At 40.2% G+C, this 21284-nt stretch overlaps 1 protein-coding gene across 1 annotated transcript in view; it reads left to right on the forward strand.

The window, feature by feature from the left end:
- Positions 1–20994, forward strand: part of INO80C (INO80 complex subunit C) — a 34759-nt gene extending 13765 nt beyond the window's left edge. Inside the window, exons 2-5 of the mRNA XM_065629052.1 lie at positions 10262–10372; positions 13303–13414; positions 15149–15216; positions 20273–20994. Of these exons, the coding sequence (XP_065485124.1) occupies positions 10262–10372; positions 13303–13414; positions 15149–15216; positions 20273–20404 (423 nt within the window). The 3' untranslated portion in view covers positions 20405–20994. The remainder of the gene's footprint in view (positions 1–10261; positions 10373–13302; positions 13415–15148; positions 15217–20272) is intronic.
- Positions 20995–21284: the final 290 nt, after the last annotated feature.

Below are 21284 nucleotides of genomic sequence, written 5' to 3' on the forward strand. Positions count from 1 at the left end.
AGCTATTCACAGTTGCGTCCCACTTACATTTTATTTGAGGCTTTTCCCCATAGAAAATAGTATTTTTTTTTTCCTTGAAATATCTGTAAGTTATAAAACTTTGTCTGTCATAGTGCTTGAAAGTTTTTAAATGGAAAAACATGTTTGGCATCTGAAATCTCTTGAGAAGAAGTCAGAGCTTTTTATTAAAGATTGTTAGCCTCTTTCTATGTTTGAAAGTTTAATAATTTTGAAGAGAACCAAGTAATTCTGAGGTTTTCTGGATTTTTTTCTTTTTTCTTAAGTGAGCAGTACCGGTAAGAAGGGAGTTCTTGTGTTATGAAATTGCTAAGTCTTTTTCCCCCAGGTTTTCAAGAAAAGTTTGAGAAGTGGGAATGTAGTTAAAATCTTATTCTCCCTTTGGCTGGATTTTTAATTTTGAATTCAAACCCTCCCACAGTGTAATAGAGCTTTGCTTTAGGGTGTTTCATACCTCTATCAAAGTGACTGAAGTAATTAGTATTTTATACATTTTGCTAAGTATTTTGTCACTGAAAGCACCAGTGCAGGTGAATGATAATGGTTTGAAGCTCAGGCAGTGACGGGACCCTAAATGAGAATGTCGCCTTTTAATCAAGAGCACTTGGAGTCTATGGTATTGAAATGCCCTACAGAGAACATAGAAAAGCCATCCATCACTTGGTGACAGTCCAATCTTTTAGTGCATGAGCAAGTTTTTATTCAGCCTTCCTAAGGCAGTTGGAATATAAGATGTTTTAACCCACCTCAAAACAGCAGTGTAAAAGTTCGAAAGCATAATGTACAGATTGCTTTCTGGACAGCATATGTGTCTTTATGTGTTATCTTTGTTTATTTACATTGCAATTGAAATGTTTTCCGTGTCCTGCTTCAAACACCTCGCCCCTTCCTCCTATACAACCAACAGGTGAGATTATTTCTAAATTTTAGTCATATGTTTGGAGTTAATTTGCATAGTTGATTAACTCTTGATGCTCAGCAGAAATACTCAGCAAGTTGGAGGGAAAGAACTGCTGCTTTAGGAAGGGCAGATTTCGTAAGTCTTGCATGGAAGAGGAGTTTGATACATGACTCAGAAGTCCTCAGGGGAATGCTTAGAAGAAGCTGAAGTACACTGAGTGACATGTACTTGGAATTACAAACCATTATTATAATAATTCAACAATCTAATTTCAAGCTTTTTGTTCTTATGTTTGTTTTTAACAACCCTCCCTCAGCTGTCTTTATAAGCAAAAGCAGCATCAGCATCTGAGGGCGATGTAGTAATTTAAACAAAAATATTATTGTTGTCGACCATTTGGGAGATTTACTTTTGATGTCAATGGAAGCAGAAACCTGTACCAGGAAACTTGTCTTTTAAGATGAGTTGGCAGTGATGAAACCCATCGACTTAAATGCATTTACCCACAATTCGCACTGTATACATTACTGTTTTGCCCACCCTACTAGCTGCTTAAAATCAAGGACGTTGATCTGCACTGTACTTAGTACCTGTTTTCAGCTGGCTACTGCTCAGGTTTTTTTCTTTTGTTAAGTAAATTAGTTTTTCAGCACCCTGCAGATCAAATTTTTCTGTTAATATGCAAGATTTTTTTTTTCCTTCCTGGCATTTGGACATTTTCAAGCTGAAATGTTTTTTGTCCTACCCCAAAATAAGGCAGGACCTCTTGTGAAGGGAAAACTTTCGTAAAATGCGAGAGAAAATGCTGGGGAAATTGTATTGGGCTTCATTTTAGTGGGTGGAAAGGAAGAAGGAAAAAGTTTTTCCTGCTGAATCCAAGAACCAGTAAAATGCAACCAGATGGGGACGACGTGTTTATACATGTTACTGATTAAGTCATTCCAGCAAGTCTTTCTACCACAGATGTGGAGAGAGTTAATATTTTTCAAGAGAGCTCTGTTTCTTCAGTCTTACATGGTTATTGAGTCTTCAGTGAGTTTGCTTTCTGAAATACACTGTGCTAATGATGTCAGTGATGAGAAATTTTTTAGCTGTCATTTTAACTTGAGCGTGAGCACATCTAATTCTGACACCTTTCTATGTGAATTGTTCCCAGCAACACAGCTGCATTTCTGCCTGCCAGAGTGTATGTGTTCACATTGAAATGGCTCCTGTTGTGTCATCATGCAAAGTTAAACAAATTAAATATTCAGAATGCACAAGAGCCTGTACCAGGCTTGTTATACTGTGAGGCGTAATATTTTAATCAAACAGCTCAATATATGTTCCACTATGAGCAGTATTAGCAGGGACTGTTAAGTAGCTGACATTCAAAGTCTACTCCCAATTTTGAAAAGTCTGCTCGTATCATTGCTGCTGTCATCTACTGACAATCGTACTCTGTTTCCACACGACATTCTCACTCACAGTAATTGGCTGCTAGTGAAAATACAGGTATTCATCTATTTTAGAAATTATCATTTTCTTCCCTGGCTGCATGCCACAGCTTTGTTAGGATGTCACAGGACTTAGCTAGGTAGGGTGATACAAGTTGGATATTGCTGCTTTAGAAGTAACCTACTACTGGAATAATTAGACAAATACCATTACTGAGGCTGAGTTAAAACAATAGTGTCAGTGAAATTAAGGATGTTATTGTGGTATTATTGCAATTATGCAAATCAGCTGCCAAAAGTAAGTTAAAATAACTTAAACTGTTCATTGAGCTTCACATACAAAGGTTGGAGGGAAGTGGTTTCCTCGGGCAGCCAAATGCAGTGCTTGGGACAAAGTTATCAGCAAGTGTGAGGGTTTGATTTAGAACCAGATCCTTCTTATTACTTATTGTTCAACAGTGATGTACAACCCCCTAGTCACCACTTTAAGACAAAGACAGAATAACAGAAATGCTGAATGTAGAAGCTAAACCAAACCAGAAAACTGTGTATGTAATCGCCTTAATCTGCAGTTGCTGTACTCAATATAGTGTTAAAACTGAATACCTGATGAATGATTTGCAGAAAAAAACCCAGAGAAAATCAATGTTTACAGTATTGGTTTTGCTCCCTTAAAACTAGAAATTCCCTTTCTAGTTGTTACAGAATGTATGTATGCACTTAAGTTTTGCTTTACCAACACACTGTTCAGTTTACCTTCTACTTCTAAATTCTGTTTTACCGTGTAAAAATGTTACACCTAGAGAAAGTGGCCACTGACTGTATACCTTCAGTGATGTGCATATCTGTTTTTTTTCGTAAGTCATGACATGCATGATATGCAATGATAGGATGCCAGAAGTGCACACATTTATATCTTTGACTTTTATGTTTTATATTTTTTTATGTTTCTTATACTTTCTAAAAACCTCTTAGTCTAAAATAATTAAAAAAATTATAGAATACACTCCAAAAGTAAGTAGATATTAAAAGATACTTCAGCATATATCAGTTATTCTTTTATGCAGTTTTAATCCTTGCTGAGAAAAAAAAAAAAAAGAAAAAGAGAAAGAATGGTGATTCAGACAAGGACTTTCATAATAAGCTAATTCCACCTGGTATTTAGTCCCATCACGGACACCCATCCCAAACCCCACAATGCTGATTCCACTTAGAAATAGCCAAAACAAAGAATTCGGCTTCCATGGTCTACAAGTTTTGCTTCTCCTCTCCCTAAATAAAACCAGACAGATGGAGCGATCTTTGGAAATCATGTGAAAACCAATACATCTGCGGTAGGGAATTTGGAACAGAATATATTTTAAAAATCAATAGATCTACCAAAACCTAAGATTGAAACTGGTATTGGCAGCTTCCCAATGTGTGTTTTCTCCCAGTGCAGACAGCATATACAGTATGGTCCAAACTAGGCTCATTCCTGGGGTTTGGCTTTATTCAAAAGAAACCAGTGTTAAGGTAGCAAAGCTCAGCTCAGGTCTCTTCGCCAGACTTGGCTGCTCTTACAACAAACCTCTGAGGACTCCTGAGTGTTTGCTGCAGGCCTTCAGCTCCCTCTTGAATTTTGCTGTCTCTGAACCAAGTGAAGTCCTTGGCCAGCTTCTTCATTCGGTGACTGTCGCCCAGTCCTAGTACATAATGGGGAGGACTGTGTCCCACCCAGCTGGCATGCACTGAATGCTCAATAGATGGTTTTGTGAGAAGAAAAGCAAAAAGGGAAGTGGCACCCCTCACCATTGCTCCCGTCTGTCCCGGGAGGGATAGAGGTTGCCAACCCGTCACACCGTGGTTGTAGTTAGGATTCGGCTGAAGCACATAAACACAACTTTATAGGGGGAATGAAATTGCACAAGTGGTCCTATAAGAGGGCTTTGACCTGCTGTCTACAACTTTTAGTACATGCTGTTCCAGTCAAGGTTGCTGTAGCCCTGGCTAAGGAGAATACTGGAGGAGGAGGAGGGAGGTAACATCATGGACCTCTGTGGAGGTTAACGGCCAAGGGAAGAATCGATGGGGAAGGATGAACATAGTTACTGATGGCTTAGCTGCAGTCGTTAGGGTTCTTTTTGTTTGTTATTTGGGAAAAAAAAAAAAAAAAAAACCTAGCATAAGCATGTTCAGCTGTACTGAAATCACACCTTCATTTGCCAGTGCAAGTGTACCCTGTAAATGTGAAGCCACTTCGAAGTCTTTGTAATAATCTTCAACAGCCTGTGGAGGAATACAGACTGCTTAGTGACTATTTTAGCACAAATTCCTTGTAGCCCTAGTTACATAAACCACTGTTTAAGAGACACGGTTTAGTTATAAAGTGCCCATTAAAAGCTGCTTCACTGTCTCTCCTTGAAGTGCATATTGAGCTCCCCATAAAGGATGTTTACGTTACAACATCAGTTAAAAAGAAGCTGTAAAGAAGCTATCGAGAGATTCAGGCCATGGTTACACTTTCTCTCTAGCCCTACTGCAAAGCATCTGGGATTATCATAGGACACTGGGGGTGAGGGAGTTAGCTAAGAGACTGGCTGGGCAGGGAAAACGTGCTGGGAACTGGTTGTGAATTGGGCAGGAAGTTGCCCTGGCCGTGACTGGGGGTGACAGGACACATGGAGCAGTTTGTGATCCTGGTGACAGGTGCTTCCTCACTATGCTCACGAACCCGACATTGCTTCATAGCCCTGCCAAGGGGATTTGAATTCATTCCTGTTTGTTTGCCCCAACACACGACCATGAAGAATGAACTGTCTTCCAGCCTAAATGACCAAGCAAGCAAGCACATTTGGGAGAGATTTCTCTGACTAATGTTAAAAATTAAAGATTACCTTCACTGTACAGTAATTGTTCACTGAGGAATCTACAGGCTGTAAATAATGTTTTGTGTTATCACTGTATTATTCACTTTCAGGAAACATGGAGTTTGTTGTACAAAGGTAGATCCATATTGGTTAAAATTCATTTGGCATCTCCCCCTGCTTTTAATAAAACAAACCTGAAACATTAAATTATATTTTTTATGCTTCAAATCCTGGCATTTTAAAATATAGGCTGGACAGATTTGTAAATTGTTGAGGCACTTTCAGTTTGTGGCTATGAAACTGCTATCAGCTGAGGCTTCTGCAGGCTGCATGGAAAGAGCATTTCAAAGCTCTGTACTTGCTGGAGTTCACTCCTCTGTGCAATAGCACGTTATTCTGGAAGCAGTGCTTCTACTCCACTCTTTAATGTGCTTCCTGGAAGAAAAGCACATTAACTGAGTATCTCCCATAACGCTACTGCTATGGCTAAAAATCAGAGTTTTCATACAAGCAATGCTGAATGAGGGAACTGCCATGCCTCTCTAGGTGGAAGAAGGATGTTTATGTAATGTGGAAAAAGGGACAGACCACCTGGGAGGAGTATAAGGTGGCTGTTAGAGTATGCAGGGATGTGGTGAGGAAGGCCAAGTTCCACTTAGAATTAAATCTGGCCAGGGATGTCAAGGACAAGAAGAAGGGCTTCTTCAAGTACATCAGCAGCAAAAGGAAGGTCAGGGAAAATGTAGGTCTGCTGCTGATTAAGGTGGGTGGGTGCCCTGGTGACGGATGATAGAAAGAAGGCAGAGTTACTGAATGCCGCCTTTGCTTCCATCTTCACTGCTAAAACCAGCCCTCAGGTATCCCAGACCCTTGGAGACAAAGTCTGGCAAAAGGAAGACTTGCCCTTGGTTAAGGAGGATGAGGTTTAGACAAACTGGACATCCAAAAATCCATGGGCCCCAATGGGATGCACCCACACGTGCTGAGAGAGTTGGCAGATGTTATTGCTAAGCCACTCTCCACCATCTTTGAAAGGTTGTGGAGAACAGGAGGAGGACTGGAAGAAAGCCAGTGTCACTCCAGTCTTCAAAAAGGGCAAGAAGGATGACTCAGGAAACTACAGGCCAGTCAGCCTCACCTCCATCCCTGGAAAGGTGATGTAACAGCTCATTCTGGACATCATGTCCAAGCATGTGGAGGAAAAGCAGGTTATCAGGAGTAGTCAGCATGGGTTCACCAAAGGGAAATCATGTTTGACCAACCTGATAGCCTTCTATGGTGGTATGACTGGCTGGGTAGATGAGGGAAGAACAGTGGATGTTGTCTACCTTGACTTCAGTGAGGCATTCAGCACCATCTCTCACAGCCTCCTCATAGGCAAGCTCAGGATGTGTGTGCTGGATGAGTGCACAGTGAGATGGATCATGAACTGGCAGGATGGCAGAGCTCAAGAGTGTTGTGATCAATGGTGCAGAGTCTGGTTGGAGGCCTGTAGTTAGTGGGGTTCCCCAGGGATCAGTGTTAGGTCCAGTCCTGTTCAACCTGTTCATCAGTGACCTGGATGAAGAGACTGAGTGCACCTTCAGGAAGTTTGCTGATGATACCAAACTGGGAAGAAGGGCTGACACACCAGAAGGCTGTGCTGCCATTCAGTGAGACCTGGACAGGCTGGAGGACTGGGCAGAGAAGAACCTGATGAAGTTCAACAAGGGCAAGTGTAGGGTCCTGCACCTGGGGAGGAATGACCCCAGGCACCAGTACAGGTTATGGGCAGACCTGCTGGAAAACAGCACTGCAGAGAAGGACTTGGGAGTTCTGGTCGACAACAGGTTGACCATGAGTCAGCAACGTGCCCTTGTGGCCAAGAAGGCCAACGGTATCCTGGGGTGCATTAGGAAAAGTGTGACCAGCAGGTCGAGGGAGGTTCTCTTCTGCTCTGGTGAGGCCACATCTGCAGTACTGTGTCCAGTTCTGGCTCCCCAGTTTAAGAAGGACAAGGAATTACTAGAGGGAGTCCAGCGGCGAGCTACAAAGATGTTTAGGAGACTGGAGCATCTTCCTTATGAGGAAAGACTGAGAGAGCTGGGTCTGTTCAGCCTGGAGAAGGCTGAGAGGGAATCTCATCAATGTTTATCAGTATCTCAAGGGTGGGTGTCAAGAGGAAGGGACCAGACTCTTTTCAGTGGTGCCCAACGATAGGATGAAGGGCAACGGGCACAGGCTGAAGCATAGGAGGTTCCATCTGAATATGAGGAGAAACTTCTGTACTTGGAGGGTGCCAGAGCACAACAGGCTGCCCAGAGAGGTTGTGGAGTCTCCTTCTCTGGAGACATTCAAAACCTGCCTGGACACCTTCCTGTGCCATCTGCTCTGGTGAACCTGCTTTAGCAGGTGGGTTGGACTAAGTAATCTCCAGATGTCCCTTCCAACCCCAACCATTCTGTGATTCCATAGTGTGTCTTTATATCCATTCCCAGCATTTAACTGGGATCATAGTACTCAGTCTTATTTGCTTCCCAGTATATCACATGCCTCTGAAATAATGGTATGAATTGTATGCTACTATGGTATGCAAGTTGCACACCAGCCTCTACCCTTTGCCTTGGAGAGGAAACCACTGCTCTCAATTGTCCATGACAGATCCAGAAGCTCCTGCTGGCATTATGTCTCTGTGAGACTGGAGGATGGTTTGGGTGTCCACGTGGCCCAGAAAAGCAGCAGCTGCTGCTCCACATCTGCTGCCTCTGCCACTGTGCAAGGGACACCGGCACAAACGAAAGTAACATCTGGCCTGTAACGTGAGTTATCCCAGCTCTTAGCAGCACTAATACCTGAAATCCCTTAGGGTTTGGTCCGGAAAAGAAACGACGTGTAGAATTTACATTCAGGAATTGTCCTGCCAGGAACAGTTCCTTACTTTCCTTCCCAATGCGCCAGCAAGATTAGCACTGAACCCACACAGAGAAGCTCACTGAAGGCAGTGCGTGTAATATGTAAATGCACCCAGCTGCAGAAATGAAGGACTACATGTATAAGGAAGCTTCTTTCTCTTTACTGTTTAACCATTTTTATTTGCTCTGTCTCAAAATACTAGATACTGTTTTGAGATATTGTTGAAATACTACTCAAAACCTGTTTTGTAAACAATAGAATCCTTTGCAGAAGATCACTGGAGGGGCAAAAGTGATTAAGTAATTGTAAAAAGCTGTAGGGCTGGATTTAAAACTGACCGAATGGTACCAAATAAAAGGCAAGAGCACTCTGAAGAATAACTGCGAGTGGTGATACTTCCACTTAGAGAATTTACACTGATAATAATCAGCATCAGAGATAATTTATGCATCAAAAATAATCTTGTTTCTCAAGCCTTGTCTTTCTCAAGATTGACTTTAATGTTTGCTGCTGAAACCCGAAGTACTGGAAGCATGCATGTGCAAGAATATGTTTTGAAACCTAGCAACTCATTGTATAAAGTGACTTTACTCAGGATTGCTGAAGGTATTTTCCTCTGCTCACTGTCACATAATGCACGTGTTTCTAAACATCCATCTGCATTTCTTCTGTTTGTCTGACAGTCAGTGCCTTTTAGTTTTGTCCTCAGCAAGCAAAGAATCAAGTTTAAGCTACGGGCTTCAGTGTTGCTTCTACTGATGTTATTATGGCAGTATCCCCTGTACGATGAGCTTACAGAGGACTGACTGTGGTTTTGAAAATAGATCATTTCTATTTATAAATTTTATTTTAATAAGGCTCCAGAAACATGACTATCTTACTTGAATGCTTCTTTATACCATACTTTGCGTATTTAAGACCTCTCTTTGCTATGTTAAAAACAGGCACTGTTGAATAGCTGATGTATTTCCCCAAAGAAGAGTTCAACTTGCATAGTTCCTAATCCTGTAATTACTTATGCATGTGGTTAAGAATACAAACACTTCCCTTGTAATCACATGGAGAAGACTCTGCTGAATCGTGGCCTTTCCTGTATAGTCTCAGTTTCTAGAGGTACTCCCATAATTCACTAATAATAATGATGCTTTTTTCTCCTAGTTAAAAGAGTATTGTATCAACACAGAAGGCTTTACAGTGCAAATTTTCACAGGAAAACATATTTTTGTTCTAAGTATTACCCATCTGAAGGTAAAGAAACATTTTTAACTACCCATTCAGTAAATATTGATTTAGCTTTTAGCCAGGCTTTTTGTTCTTCAAGAAAAAAGAGTTAAGGTGTGAAATCTTGTTGACTGAACTGCTGAACTAAAGGGCAAAATTCTCACTGGCTTCAGTATAGATCAGGATTTCACAAGGAATATTTATGTATGTAGCATAGGCTAGTTCTGGTAGTGTGGAGACATACAGGGTGTCCACAAAATAAAAAACAACATAAACCCAGCTATGCAGAACTATCAGAAATTGGTTAGACTGCCACACAACTATTTTAGCTTTCCAGTCACACACAGATCTTCTCCAACTGCTCTTCTTGCTAAATGTATAGACCATGAAGAAAAGCCTGGAAAACACCAACTAGTACCTATGTAGATTTTGTGAGGCTTGTGTATAAAAATTATATATATAATAAAATATTTTTTTGTCTCAGTCCTTACTCAGGCTCAATTGAAGCCAAAGATGGAGACTAAACTGATTAATCAATTTTTCTTTAGAACCTTGAAAGAAACCTTTTTATAAGTTTTATATATTCCTGTTAATGCTCTAATATGGAACATTCTGACATAGATCCAATGTACGTTTCTGCTGTTTCGGGTTTCACATGCTGCCTTGCACTTTATAGAGATGGCTTTAATTAGTATTGAAATAAACTTGATGTGGTTTTTACTTAGTAGGCTTTGGCCACTCTATTCCCCTTCTCCCATTTATGTGTCAGTTGTAAACTGCCTGACAAATACTCTGTTTCGTGCTTCCCTACCTCTGGCACGCAACATCTTTAAAGATTCAAAACAGATAGGAAGGCTAAAAAGACAACAGGTAGGTAATACAGCTCTGTCTCCAGTGCAACTTGCTCAGAGTACCAAGCAGTAAGACTGTATTTTTTTCTTCAGAGTGCAGGTGGAGAGGCCATGAATGAAAACAAATTTCTGAACACAGACTCCAGCACAGGATCAGTGGAAACAACCGTCAAGCCGTTACCATTTAAAGACCCAAACTTCATCGTAAGTATGTTGTTTTAGCAATTCAAAATGCTAAACTCTTCCAGTAAAACACTAACTAGGATTCTATTTAACCATATTGCTAGTGTAAATATTAAGAAAGTCAGCTTCTAACAGCCAAATAAAAGGTTGACAGTTTTTTTCTGAAAAATTCACTTCAAGTGCATGGCATGCTATGGTCCAAAGTGCACACTGTGTTATAGCATGAAAATGGCACCAGTCCAGATGCAGAACTGTTGTATTAAATCCTGGAACTGAGTCAGAAAACCTGCTAGATCAAGGTAAGTGCCGAAGTTTGGTGGTGCGGTATCTCACAAACTACCACAGCTAGAGAGGAACAATTAATACCGCTGCGATGGTAGGAATGCCACCTCCCGGTTCCTAGCCGAGGCAGGCTGCAGCAAAGCAACTGAACTAGGAATCAGCCAGAGAGTCATTAGGAACTGCATTTTGCTCCTCTCCCGGTCCCTGAAACTCTTAACAGACCTGTGGTGTCTGTTGTTCCAGTAATTGCTGGGTTCAGAAGCAAACCTGTGCTCCCCACAGCCTGACCTCCCGGCATGCACAAGTCGTGTAAGCTCTGACAGCTGGCAAAATAAAGGCTGCCAAAACACTCTGAGGTTTAAATTGAGGGAGAAGGTGGAGGAAGACTACAGCTAGTAATGCTATCACTGCTGGGTTTGTTTTTAATATCTTTTTATCTTGCGATGCCAGGGCCAACTCATTGGCACACTGTACAAATGCTTCCTAGACCAGCCAAACTGCTCAGACTGCTGGTCCTAAGCCAGTACTTAGTAGGATTTTATCCCAGATTTCATTCTGTATGAATAAGATACATAAGATACAATATCCCACAGCATAAAACCTGAGTAATTGGGCATCACGCAGCTCACTAAGCACAGGTTTGACAGGGGCTATCAAATTAATCTCTAGATATAGACCAAGTTGCTCTATGTCTGCTTTGCAGACAACTTCTGTCAGGAGAGGGGCATTCAGTGGGCTGCATACTCTGCTCTCTCTAGTCCTCCAGTGAGCACCAGCATCTTTGAGAAATGGGGCTTATTTGAAAAGCTCCATTTGCTCCCAGGGGCCTTCCATGTAGCTTCCATGTAGGATTTAAATAGCCATGGGGCCTTGTGCTGATGCTTCAGTTCTTAGAGGGACATCACCATTTGCAAAGGGGCAATACTAATGTCTGCATGCTTGAAGTTATAATGAATGTACAGGGCCCTTGGTGACTGCTGCAGAAATAATAGGCAGTTACAATAAAAACATTATGTTGTCCTCCCCAATACAGTAACTAATTTTAGAAGAACTGTATTGGGTTTTAACTAGCTTTTTGTCAGTATGAACTGGTAGTAATGATCTGGATGACTTTTTGCATCCTTCCAGCCTAATTTGCCATATAGGGAAGAAAATATATGTCTGTCTTTTATAAATATGCCCAAGATTGAACCATTAGCTCACTCCAGAGGGTAGACGTAAAGGCAGAGAAGGAAGAAGTTACCTTTTTCTAAACTTTCTGAGGGGAATTTTTATCCTTAGGTGATGCAGAAGGGGAAGAAGACTTTCTGACAATCGCGTAGGGCAATGAGTAGCTCCAGCTTTCCCTGAACTTCACTAGTGCAGAGGTATCTTGCTTCATTGGCACCTGGCAGTTGTTGCCTTTTGATTGATACCCAGCCCCATTCCTAGGAGGCATAAGTTAATGTAAACTCAAGAGTTGCTTTTGAGAAACCAGATTACTGAAAAAAAAATAATTTTGCAATGATTTGGGGGAAAATTCATGTAAAGAATTTGAATTAGTAATATAGTAATATATCTGATTTTGTCTCATATTCAACCAGTCTCTATTTTACAATGATCTCTAGATTACTAAGGTGTTACCCTCGGAGCAAATATTTGCATGTATTTTCTGTATTGGATATCCATTGCCAAAACCCGGTATATCATCAGCTCATGAGCATCTTTTCTGCATATATTTTACGTCTACAGAAAAAAAACCTTTATCATTGAATCCTTCCTTCTATCATTCTCAGCAATTTAACAGGCTAATTTAGAAAAAAACCACAGAAGTGAGTTTGCAGAGCTTTGCTGAGTTTTGGTGAGACTGATGTGGCAGGTAGCAATTATTAACAGAAATAACAACAACTCCCCAATTGTAAGAACATTTTCTTTTCTGAAGTAAAGCTGTAAATCTCTGTCCTTTGATCATTTAGAAGCAGTACAGTATGTTGTGCAGTTTCTGTCTCTGGAGGGACATAAATAAATTAGTCTGTAGCAATCGCATTTGATAACTGAAACTACTGTTATAGTACCTGTGGCAAGCTTTCCATTAGCGTACCTTTCAAAACGCAAAATTGTCTTGGCAGCCAACATTCTATTTATTGTTCTTTTTCAATTCTTCTGTGCTTTGAAAAAAAAGAAGAAAATTTCCAGAAAGTTTCTCATCATATTCATTACATTTTACAAGATCGGTTGTGTTTTCTACAGTCACGGATAATTTATAAAAGAGCCAGAGCTGCACCTGTAATATGCCATAAAAAGGAAAGAGAAAATTTAGCCATGTAATCACAATTTTAGACACAACTTCATAGTAATAAGTTCTAATACGATGGGAAGTACATACAGAATCCTGTAATCTCAGGCTAAACCTAACCACATTGATTTTCTATTTCCATGTAAAAAGCAGATTTTCATTTCCTTCAGTTAATCCTAAACATAGTAGCTTTGATACAGTCCAAAAAGCTTTGTTTTTCTTGCAGCCAAGATTAAAGTGTACAGTATATTAGCCTGCTGATGAAATAAGTGAGGATAACAAATCATTCGTGACAGGATGAGATGTATCAGAAAGACTATGAAATAGAAGAGTCATGCTCTGAAATAATATTCTTTATTTCTTTTTTCTCTAAACACCATATTTTTAATTCTAGCACTCCGGCATTGGTGGAGCAGCAGCTGGCAAGAAGAACAGAACTTGGAAGAACCTAAAACAGATTCTTGCTTCTGAAAGGGCATTGCCATGGCAACTAAATGATCCTAGCTGTAAGCTGCTTAGACGCTTTGCATGTATTTATAAATAATAAAATCCACACAAATAACTTTCTTTAAAACAAACCTACATTATTTCTTCAGTGCATGCAGTATCCTGCTTGAACAGGGTCCAGCAGTACATTTAAGACTAGTCCAATCACACTTGCCAGCCCTAAGTGGAAAGCAGAGGGAAGCAAATAATTTGGAGTATTGTGACAAAGTTCAAATACATTTGGGGAGAGAGTTTAATAAAGAAAATGTATTTATCCAAACCAGGTGAGAAACTCCTTATTCCCATCAGGTTTTTGTTGCTTCTTCACTGCTGACGAGCCTCCTCCCGTGCCTACAGCCCAAATGTCTTCTGACAGGTGGCTGCTGCTTGATTAGCTCTATTTGGACTATTTTCAAATAGATTCTGCTAAGCCACGTACCTGCAGTAGCTTAGACCTCAACCCGAGCTTCCTATCCAGCTCTTTATCCTAGATTCTTGGGAGATTTAAATCCTACATCCCCTATTTAGTTCAGCACAGCTGGAACTATACTATTAGGAGTCCTGATTAGCAGTCCTAGCTGGTGTACATCTACAGGCACACAGTTATGGCAGTGGTTTTAATCTAGATACAATTCGAGTCTACTCATGAAGTAGGATACTATTGAATGTAAAATAGCTAGAGGCAGAATGCGATCCTCAGATTTTCCTCAAGCAAGTGGAGGCATTTCGGAATTGAGCATATGCATATACTTTTTGTCAGACTTGGTGCTTTATCCAAAAATAGCTTGCCATTTTTTGAAGTGTTTTAGACGCAACTGTTACAGGAAAATGCAGACTACTGTGTGTTCCTGGGTATTGTAACTGACAATCTGCTGATACTGCTGTTTCTATTGCGCTCTGTTTGCAACAGTAAATTTACAGGATTTTTTTTAAGAAGGTGGGAAAAGAAACTCGGTTGTGTATTTAAAACCAGCTGTCTGTGGCATTAGTGTCTTTTGAATTATGAGATGATGAGTTAGAAATCTAATATGCATGGAGCATTTGAATTGATCATAGTATCTGAATGAGGTGCAAGGGAGATCAGGAAGGAAGAAAGAAATGAGTCAGGAACAAGATATTTTTGTAAACATCTAAAATTGGGCATTTAACTACTTAAACATACCAACCATACCTTAAAAATGTTTATGAATGAGAGTTGCTATCTAAAGGGCACCAAAGAACAGCAATTTCCATCATTTAATTTAAACATTCAGACAATTTTCTAGGTCATTGACTAGGCTTTAAGTGGTACATGCTTAAAGATTTAACTGATTTAAACGATTACTTTGCTTTTTTGGATTACAGTATTTCAGAGCTGCAATCTTGAGCAATGTTTTGTGGTCCTAACATACAGCATGTGTATGATAATGGCTGTTCTTTGCAAATAACTGACTGCAAGGGAATTCACCAAAACTTGGAAGAAATCGACACATTTTGAATAGCTCTCACATTTTTCCTTTTGGGGAGGGCAGTTCTGCTTACTGAACTCATGTTAGAGAGGTGAGTAGAGTCAGGCTGCTGTTTACAGTGTTAACAGGCCAAGTGTTTTCAGAGGTAATTCTGCTTAGAATTTCTTTGCCTTAGTGCTGCTAGTTAATAGAGAACTCAGGAAGTCAAGGGAGCATTTTAAAGAAGTATGGTTACCTATTTACACTTTGGGTTTACGTTTTAAAATATATATAGCACACTGAATTTATCCCTTTGTTTCTCTCTAGATTTTAATATTGATGCTCCTCCTTCCTTTAAGCCAGCCAAGAAATATTCGGACATTTCAGGACTTCCGGTAAGTGTTTTATTTTTCTTTTCAAAATTGGCATCTCACTTTCCACAATGAAATAAAGCTGGTGCATGCTTTTGTAGAACATCTACTTACTGAGGTTCCTGGGCTTAGTAGTGGTCCAGTGATTTACGGCCAAGCCCCAAGTACTGTCACTACATCACAAAATCCTTAGGTCGTTAATAGATCTCAGGACAGATAAATACCTTGTCCTGCCAAGTGGCTCCTGTCCCACCGCTTTCCCAGCTCTAGAGTCTGCATTGGTCCCTGTAATTTGTAATTCTTTAGATTGCTACAGTGAAACCTGGTGGCCCACAATTTCTGTGACTGCTGATTTTTCAAGCTTTAACCACACAGAATGAAACTTCCCATGCTGAGTGTTTGTCTGAGGCTGATTTATTTCATGATATCTTTTAGGGAAAGTATCCAAAAGATGGCTCAGCAATTTCCAAGAATGAGATTAGGCAAAATTATATTGATTGGCCCAGGTTAAAAAAAACCAAACCAAACAAACAAAAAAACAAACCCCAACCTGTTATCATTGCTTCCAAACTTTCCCTCAAACAAATCAGCCTGAGATAGACACTTGGCCTGGACTTTTGGGAATTTCAAATAGCCCCATGTCTCAGAGCTGGAACTTAGAGTTTGTCAGATGTATTGCCTGTGTGTCACAGATGGGATCTTTCACATGGTTTTGTTAAAGAAAAAATAAAAATAAAATAAATTTTAAAAAACCCCACCAAATCAAAAACCACAAAAAAACCACAACACCCCACATTAGACTTAGATATGGTTTGCACAAACTCCAAAAAGTCTTGGTAGTTACAATTCGGCACCTGAATTCCCCAGAGATTCTGTTGGCAAAATCCAGGAGTAAAGTAATTGAATTGTGCCCAACAAAAATTGTATATATGCTACTGACACTGTTCATATGTGACATGAATAATTTTACTTAAAGCAAAACAGGCGTTAGTAACAGTGTTTCTCTTCACTTTTCACCTTTAGCTCCCAATGGTTTATTTTGCTGAAGCCTGTGCATTTATTACAATTGAAATGAAGTGGAATGTTGTATTTTGGACTATAGCAAGGGTTAAGTAATGGTTACACTAAATAACTACAATAATGGAAACTTTGTAAAGTCGAAGAGCCTTAGATAGAATTTCTGGGTCCTTTCCCTCAGTTTAATCTGTTTCTCATCTATAGAGCACTAGCCCACTTCACAGGTTTGATATCGCCTCATAGAGATGCCTGTAAATATACATATTTGTTATGCTGATGCAGGTTAACAGAGCACCTTGCATTCTGTACACTGAATTAGGTGAAAGTCCCCACTGGGAAAAAAAAAAATGGGTGAGCGCTTAATTAAGGACTGTCTTGTAGTGGATATACAGTGCAAGGCATCAAAGAACAGCTATAGCACCAGCTGTAATGCTGACATCGTAACATTTGAATTCTTGATTTGGTAGCATATGTTTTATTTGATTTTTTTATTTTTTAAGTAACACATTTAAATAAGGCAACTAGGGGGTGGCGTGTTTCCAGCAGGATTTGGAAAGGGAGTGGGTTGCTGGGATCGAGGCTGGTAACTCTTGGTGTTCCAGGGGGAATGGGAAAGCAGCATCTCCCTTGCAGACGAGTGGGCAGACAGCAAATGGAAGAGACTGCTCACAAACCCAGGGATAATAATTCCCTCCAGCCAGGCAGACTTACTGTCTTGTAAGAGTATTGCTTTGATATAATAGCAACTTGTTTTCAGACAAGGAGCAGGGATCAGCTGAATAAGGAACTTTGCGTAAGTACCCATCTCTATGGGTGCAGTGGATGGAAGAATGGGGGATAGGTGGACGTGCGAAATAATAATCAGTAGATTTCACCAAAATAGCAGAAAATCCATACTGGATCACTTAATGGTGTTCGTCTGTTTCCTATTCCTTCCCTTTAGAGCTGCTTTGCAAGCGTTAGTAGCATTTACAGCAGGTGTTATTTGAGTTGCTGCGACACCTCTGACCTGTGAGGGGGTTTTTCTGTGGGGCAGGAGGCACAAGGACACAGGTCCCTTTCACTGCCCCATCTCCAAGAAACCAAGTAAAGCTTTCCAGTGCTGGCCTTGGATGCATTTCAGAGCTAGTCAGTCCTCGCACCTATAGCGAGATGATGATGCAGGTTATAGACGGGAGTGAAGGCCGAGTCCCTACCAGCTAAGGGTCACTTTAGCCATAGGAGATGAAAGTCTTTCTCTCAGTTCTTTGGTTCTTCCTTACCAGCTTCTCCTCTTCATCATGGATTTATGTACTCCAGCTATTCTAGCTTGGTATACATACTCTCCCTTCTATATGAATCCATTCAGTGCTACTTTTGTTTCCTTTTTTTGGTCTTTCCACTTTCTTTTTTCTTTTCTTTTCTTTTCTTTTCTTTTCTTTTCTTTTCTTTTCTTTTCTTTTCTTTTCTTTTCTTTTCTTTTCTTTTCTTTTCTTTTCTTTTCTTTTCTTTTCTTTTCTTTTCTTTTCTTTTCCTTAATTTTCCATCCTCTAATTGCAGCGTGAGTCAAGTTTCCTATTTTACCTGGCCTGCAAAGTTTCTCCAGACTATGATAAAAATAACGTGTTTAAAAAAAAATCTTTTTGTTTTGTTAAGATGTCTGAGACAGCGTGTCCTTTAAATTGCCAAGCTAGAAATGTTTCATAAGAAGCACTAAATACATTTTCAAGATAATTTCCTAGTAGGAAGATATGTAGGGTAATAGAACATTTTAGAAATCTAGTATAAGAATAATGTCCCTGTATTTTTTGTGTAAAATCTGAAAGCATTTGTGTAAGAATATATTTTTGATGGCAATGCTGGATTCCCCATGGGGGGAAAAGAAAAATAAATTCCTTAGCATTACCCATTTAGGGAAGAATAAAATGATCTAGTGGGTCAAAAAAAAAGAAAAAAAGATAAGTATATTAGAACACTGTCATCAGTATACCTGCAGCTATATTAAATGCCACAATTAAATTCTACTGATCCTCTTCTCTTTCTGTGTGTAACACAAGTGAAATTAAATTTACATATGGTCTAAGCAGAGCAGCCAATTTATATATGTAAGCCAGTGTACAAATAAAAAGCTATTATCTACTATGTTGGCAGTGCAAAATCAAACTATTAAACTATTATTTCCAAACTTGCAAGATGAGTATTTAGATATTTTAACATGTAAAACAGAGTAATTTATTGTAAACCAGATTAAAAACCGAACAAACAAAAAACCAGAAACAAACAAACCTTCAAATGTTTATATTTCTCTTCGTTTTTCTGAAAATGGATCAGCCTTGTTACTACAGAAACAGATTGAGATAGCTAGCTTATTGTATTTGAAGAACATGTATCTGTGGCCTTTGACTTAGTTGCTAAACATGACAGAGTTTTTTCTTTGCAAAATCACCTTCACTTTTCTAATCTGTTTTAGCTATTGCTGAAGTAGTGGTAAAGTTTGTTTTCAGGCTGAAGTCATGGCACAAATGGGTAGCTACCATTAGTGTATGCAAACAATGCAGCCCAATATGAAGTATCAGAATGGAGAAGAACTGCTAGAATATTTTTAACCTACATAGGAGCACAATACAAACTGCAGATATTGCTTGGCTAGTTTATTACAGAGTCATGCACATTTGAAAAGCAGTCTACTTGGTAAGCTTGTTTTTGAAATAAAAATAAATTTATACCTGCTGCAACGATGCAGTTACAACCAGGTATAAATTCACTCCTAATGTCCTAACTTTGCCATTTGTTTGAAAATGAATTGATGGCTCGATTGTTAGCTGACTACATGTAATTAACCTCATGCCACTTCTTTGTAAAGAAACAAGCTACAAACAACACGTAATTTTCTGCTAAGTCTTATCAGGCCAGACAATTAACTGGATTATTACCATGTTCAACAGATCCTTTCCAACATAAAAATGGTAGAGAGCTCTGCACTTCAACAGTGTGGATGGGGGGAATCCTTCAGCTCTCCCTGGCCTTTTTTAGCAGCAGTGTCTTAAGCCAGGGGTGTCAAACTCATTTTTACCGGGCGCCACGTCAGTAGCTACTCCTACATTTATACAGTCCTAAAATTACATTCGGCCCTTTGAAGGCAACTGTGAGGCTGATGTGGCCCCTGGTGAAAATGAGTTTGACAGCCCTGTTTAAGGGATCGCAGCTGCCGGTGCCTTGCAGCCTGCCAGCACCCCCTGTTACGGAAAGGTGCAGGAGACACTTCCAGGACCTTGGCGGGCACTTGGTGATCCCCTGCTGAACGGGTGGTGAGCGTCCTGGGGGCAGAAGGTGGAGAGGTGCCCCCCTAAAGCCTGCCGGCTTCCAGCCCAGCCTCCCACGCTGGCCCCCCAGCTCAGCCCAGCTCAAGGTTTCTGTAGCAACAGGGAAGGGGAGAGGATGGAAGGAACCTGGCACCGCTCCCAGGCACACGGGGCAAATGCAGCCGAGGACACAAGCGTAGCCCGGGGTTAGCTGGCCAGGCTGCGCTCCTGAAAGCAGCATCTGTAGCAAAGCACGACGCACAGTTCAAATTGCTTATCAGTCCAGCCACAGAACCATAAGCTGAGACTCCCTTGCTCTAACAACCGCTTTAAAGTAAATTAAAAGCTAAGTTCTATGCAGGAAGAGAAAATCAGTCCAAAGCTATCAGAGCACCCATAATTCAGCCTCTTTGTGGGTAATTTATTGGCAGCAGCCTGACTCCTTGGAGAGCTGCCTTGTGAGAGACCGCGCAAGGCTCGGAGTTGCTAGGGCGAGTTTAGAGAGTTGAGGAATTTCTTTTGCACTGTGTTTTGTATGAAACTATTTCAGCCCTCTGTTATGTTTAGTGCATTTCTAATGTGATTTTATAGAGGTCTATTAACATCTCGTACGTTCTGACATGAGGAGAAATACAGTACAAACTTTTGGTCACGTGGTAGAACAGCAGTGCTGTTACTGGGAAAAAAAAGTCAGTATTTTGTGGCCTTGTAATTAGACACTTCTCTTAGTATTCTGTTTCGAGCTGTTCTTTCAGCAGTGTCTGCCATTGTTTCTTTTTCAGGCAAATTACACAGATCCCCAGAGCAAGCTACGATTTAGCACTATTGAAGAATTTGCCTATATTCGGATGCTCCCTTCAGATGTGGTTACAGGATACCTGGCTCTGAGGAAAGCAACAAGTATTGTTTCCTGAAGAGACCAAAGATTATGTATGCTGCCTATGAAGAGCGCTAATTTTGAGAATCGTGATGGCAACTGGCTGTGGGACTGAGGTTCCTTAAAACTGTCCATGGATATTTACATCTGGAAGTAGTTGATGATACATGGATTTCAAGAACATATGGATTTAATTTTGATAAATGCTGATATTTGTTAGTTTGCCAATTTGTAGGCAATTTGGTTTGGTGAACAGAATAACTTAGACCATAAGGATACATATCTGCACCCTAATGTCTGAGTTATATTAATTTCTGTACAGACAGAATTTCATCCCCACCCTGTATATGTTATGTACTGCTTTGGCTCAGAAGAAACAGTCATTTGAATTAAGGAAAAGGTACCAAGATATCCCAGCTTCTAAACCTGCCTTGCCAGATGTGCTTGCCACTTGGCTATGAAGAAGTTTGTCCCATTTGTAAAATGAAGCTAAAATACCTAGCAAGTGCTGCTGTTGTGAGGATTGTTTATGGTACTGAGCACTGTGGAAATGAACAGCTTCACACAAATATTTGCATTGAAGACCTGTCAGCATAAATAAAGTTGGACTCAGACTTGTTTTTAAAATATCCTAATGACTATGCATAACGTGATCAAATCACCAGGCAACTCTTAACCATGACACCTTGTAGTTTTTGAGTGCTTCATTTCACAAGCTGATTATTCTTCTACCTTTCCTAGTTAGTACAATATTAGTACAAAAAAGTACTGATTTCCCAGAGTTTTTTAAAAACAGCGCTAAAAAAGCTATCTGGTGGTGTTCTTATGCCCAGATGATCTTCAGCAAGGCAAGACCTCCTGCATCAGGAGACTGACCTTTGCACCATGAGGTACCAGGAGATAGCAACTGAATGCTG

The sequence above is a fragment of the Caloenas nicobarica genome, chromosome 2, assembly GCF_036013445.1.
Source record: "Caloenas nicobarica isolate bCalNic1 chromosome 2, bCalNic1.hap1, whole genome shotgun sequence".
Classification (NCBI taxonomy): domain Eukaryota; kingdom Metazoa; phylum Chordata; class Aves; order Columbiformes; family Columbidae; genus Caloenas; species Caloenas nicobarica.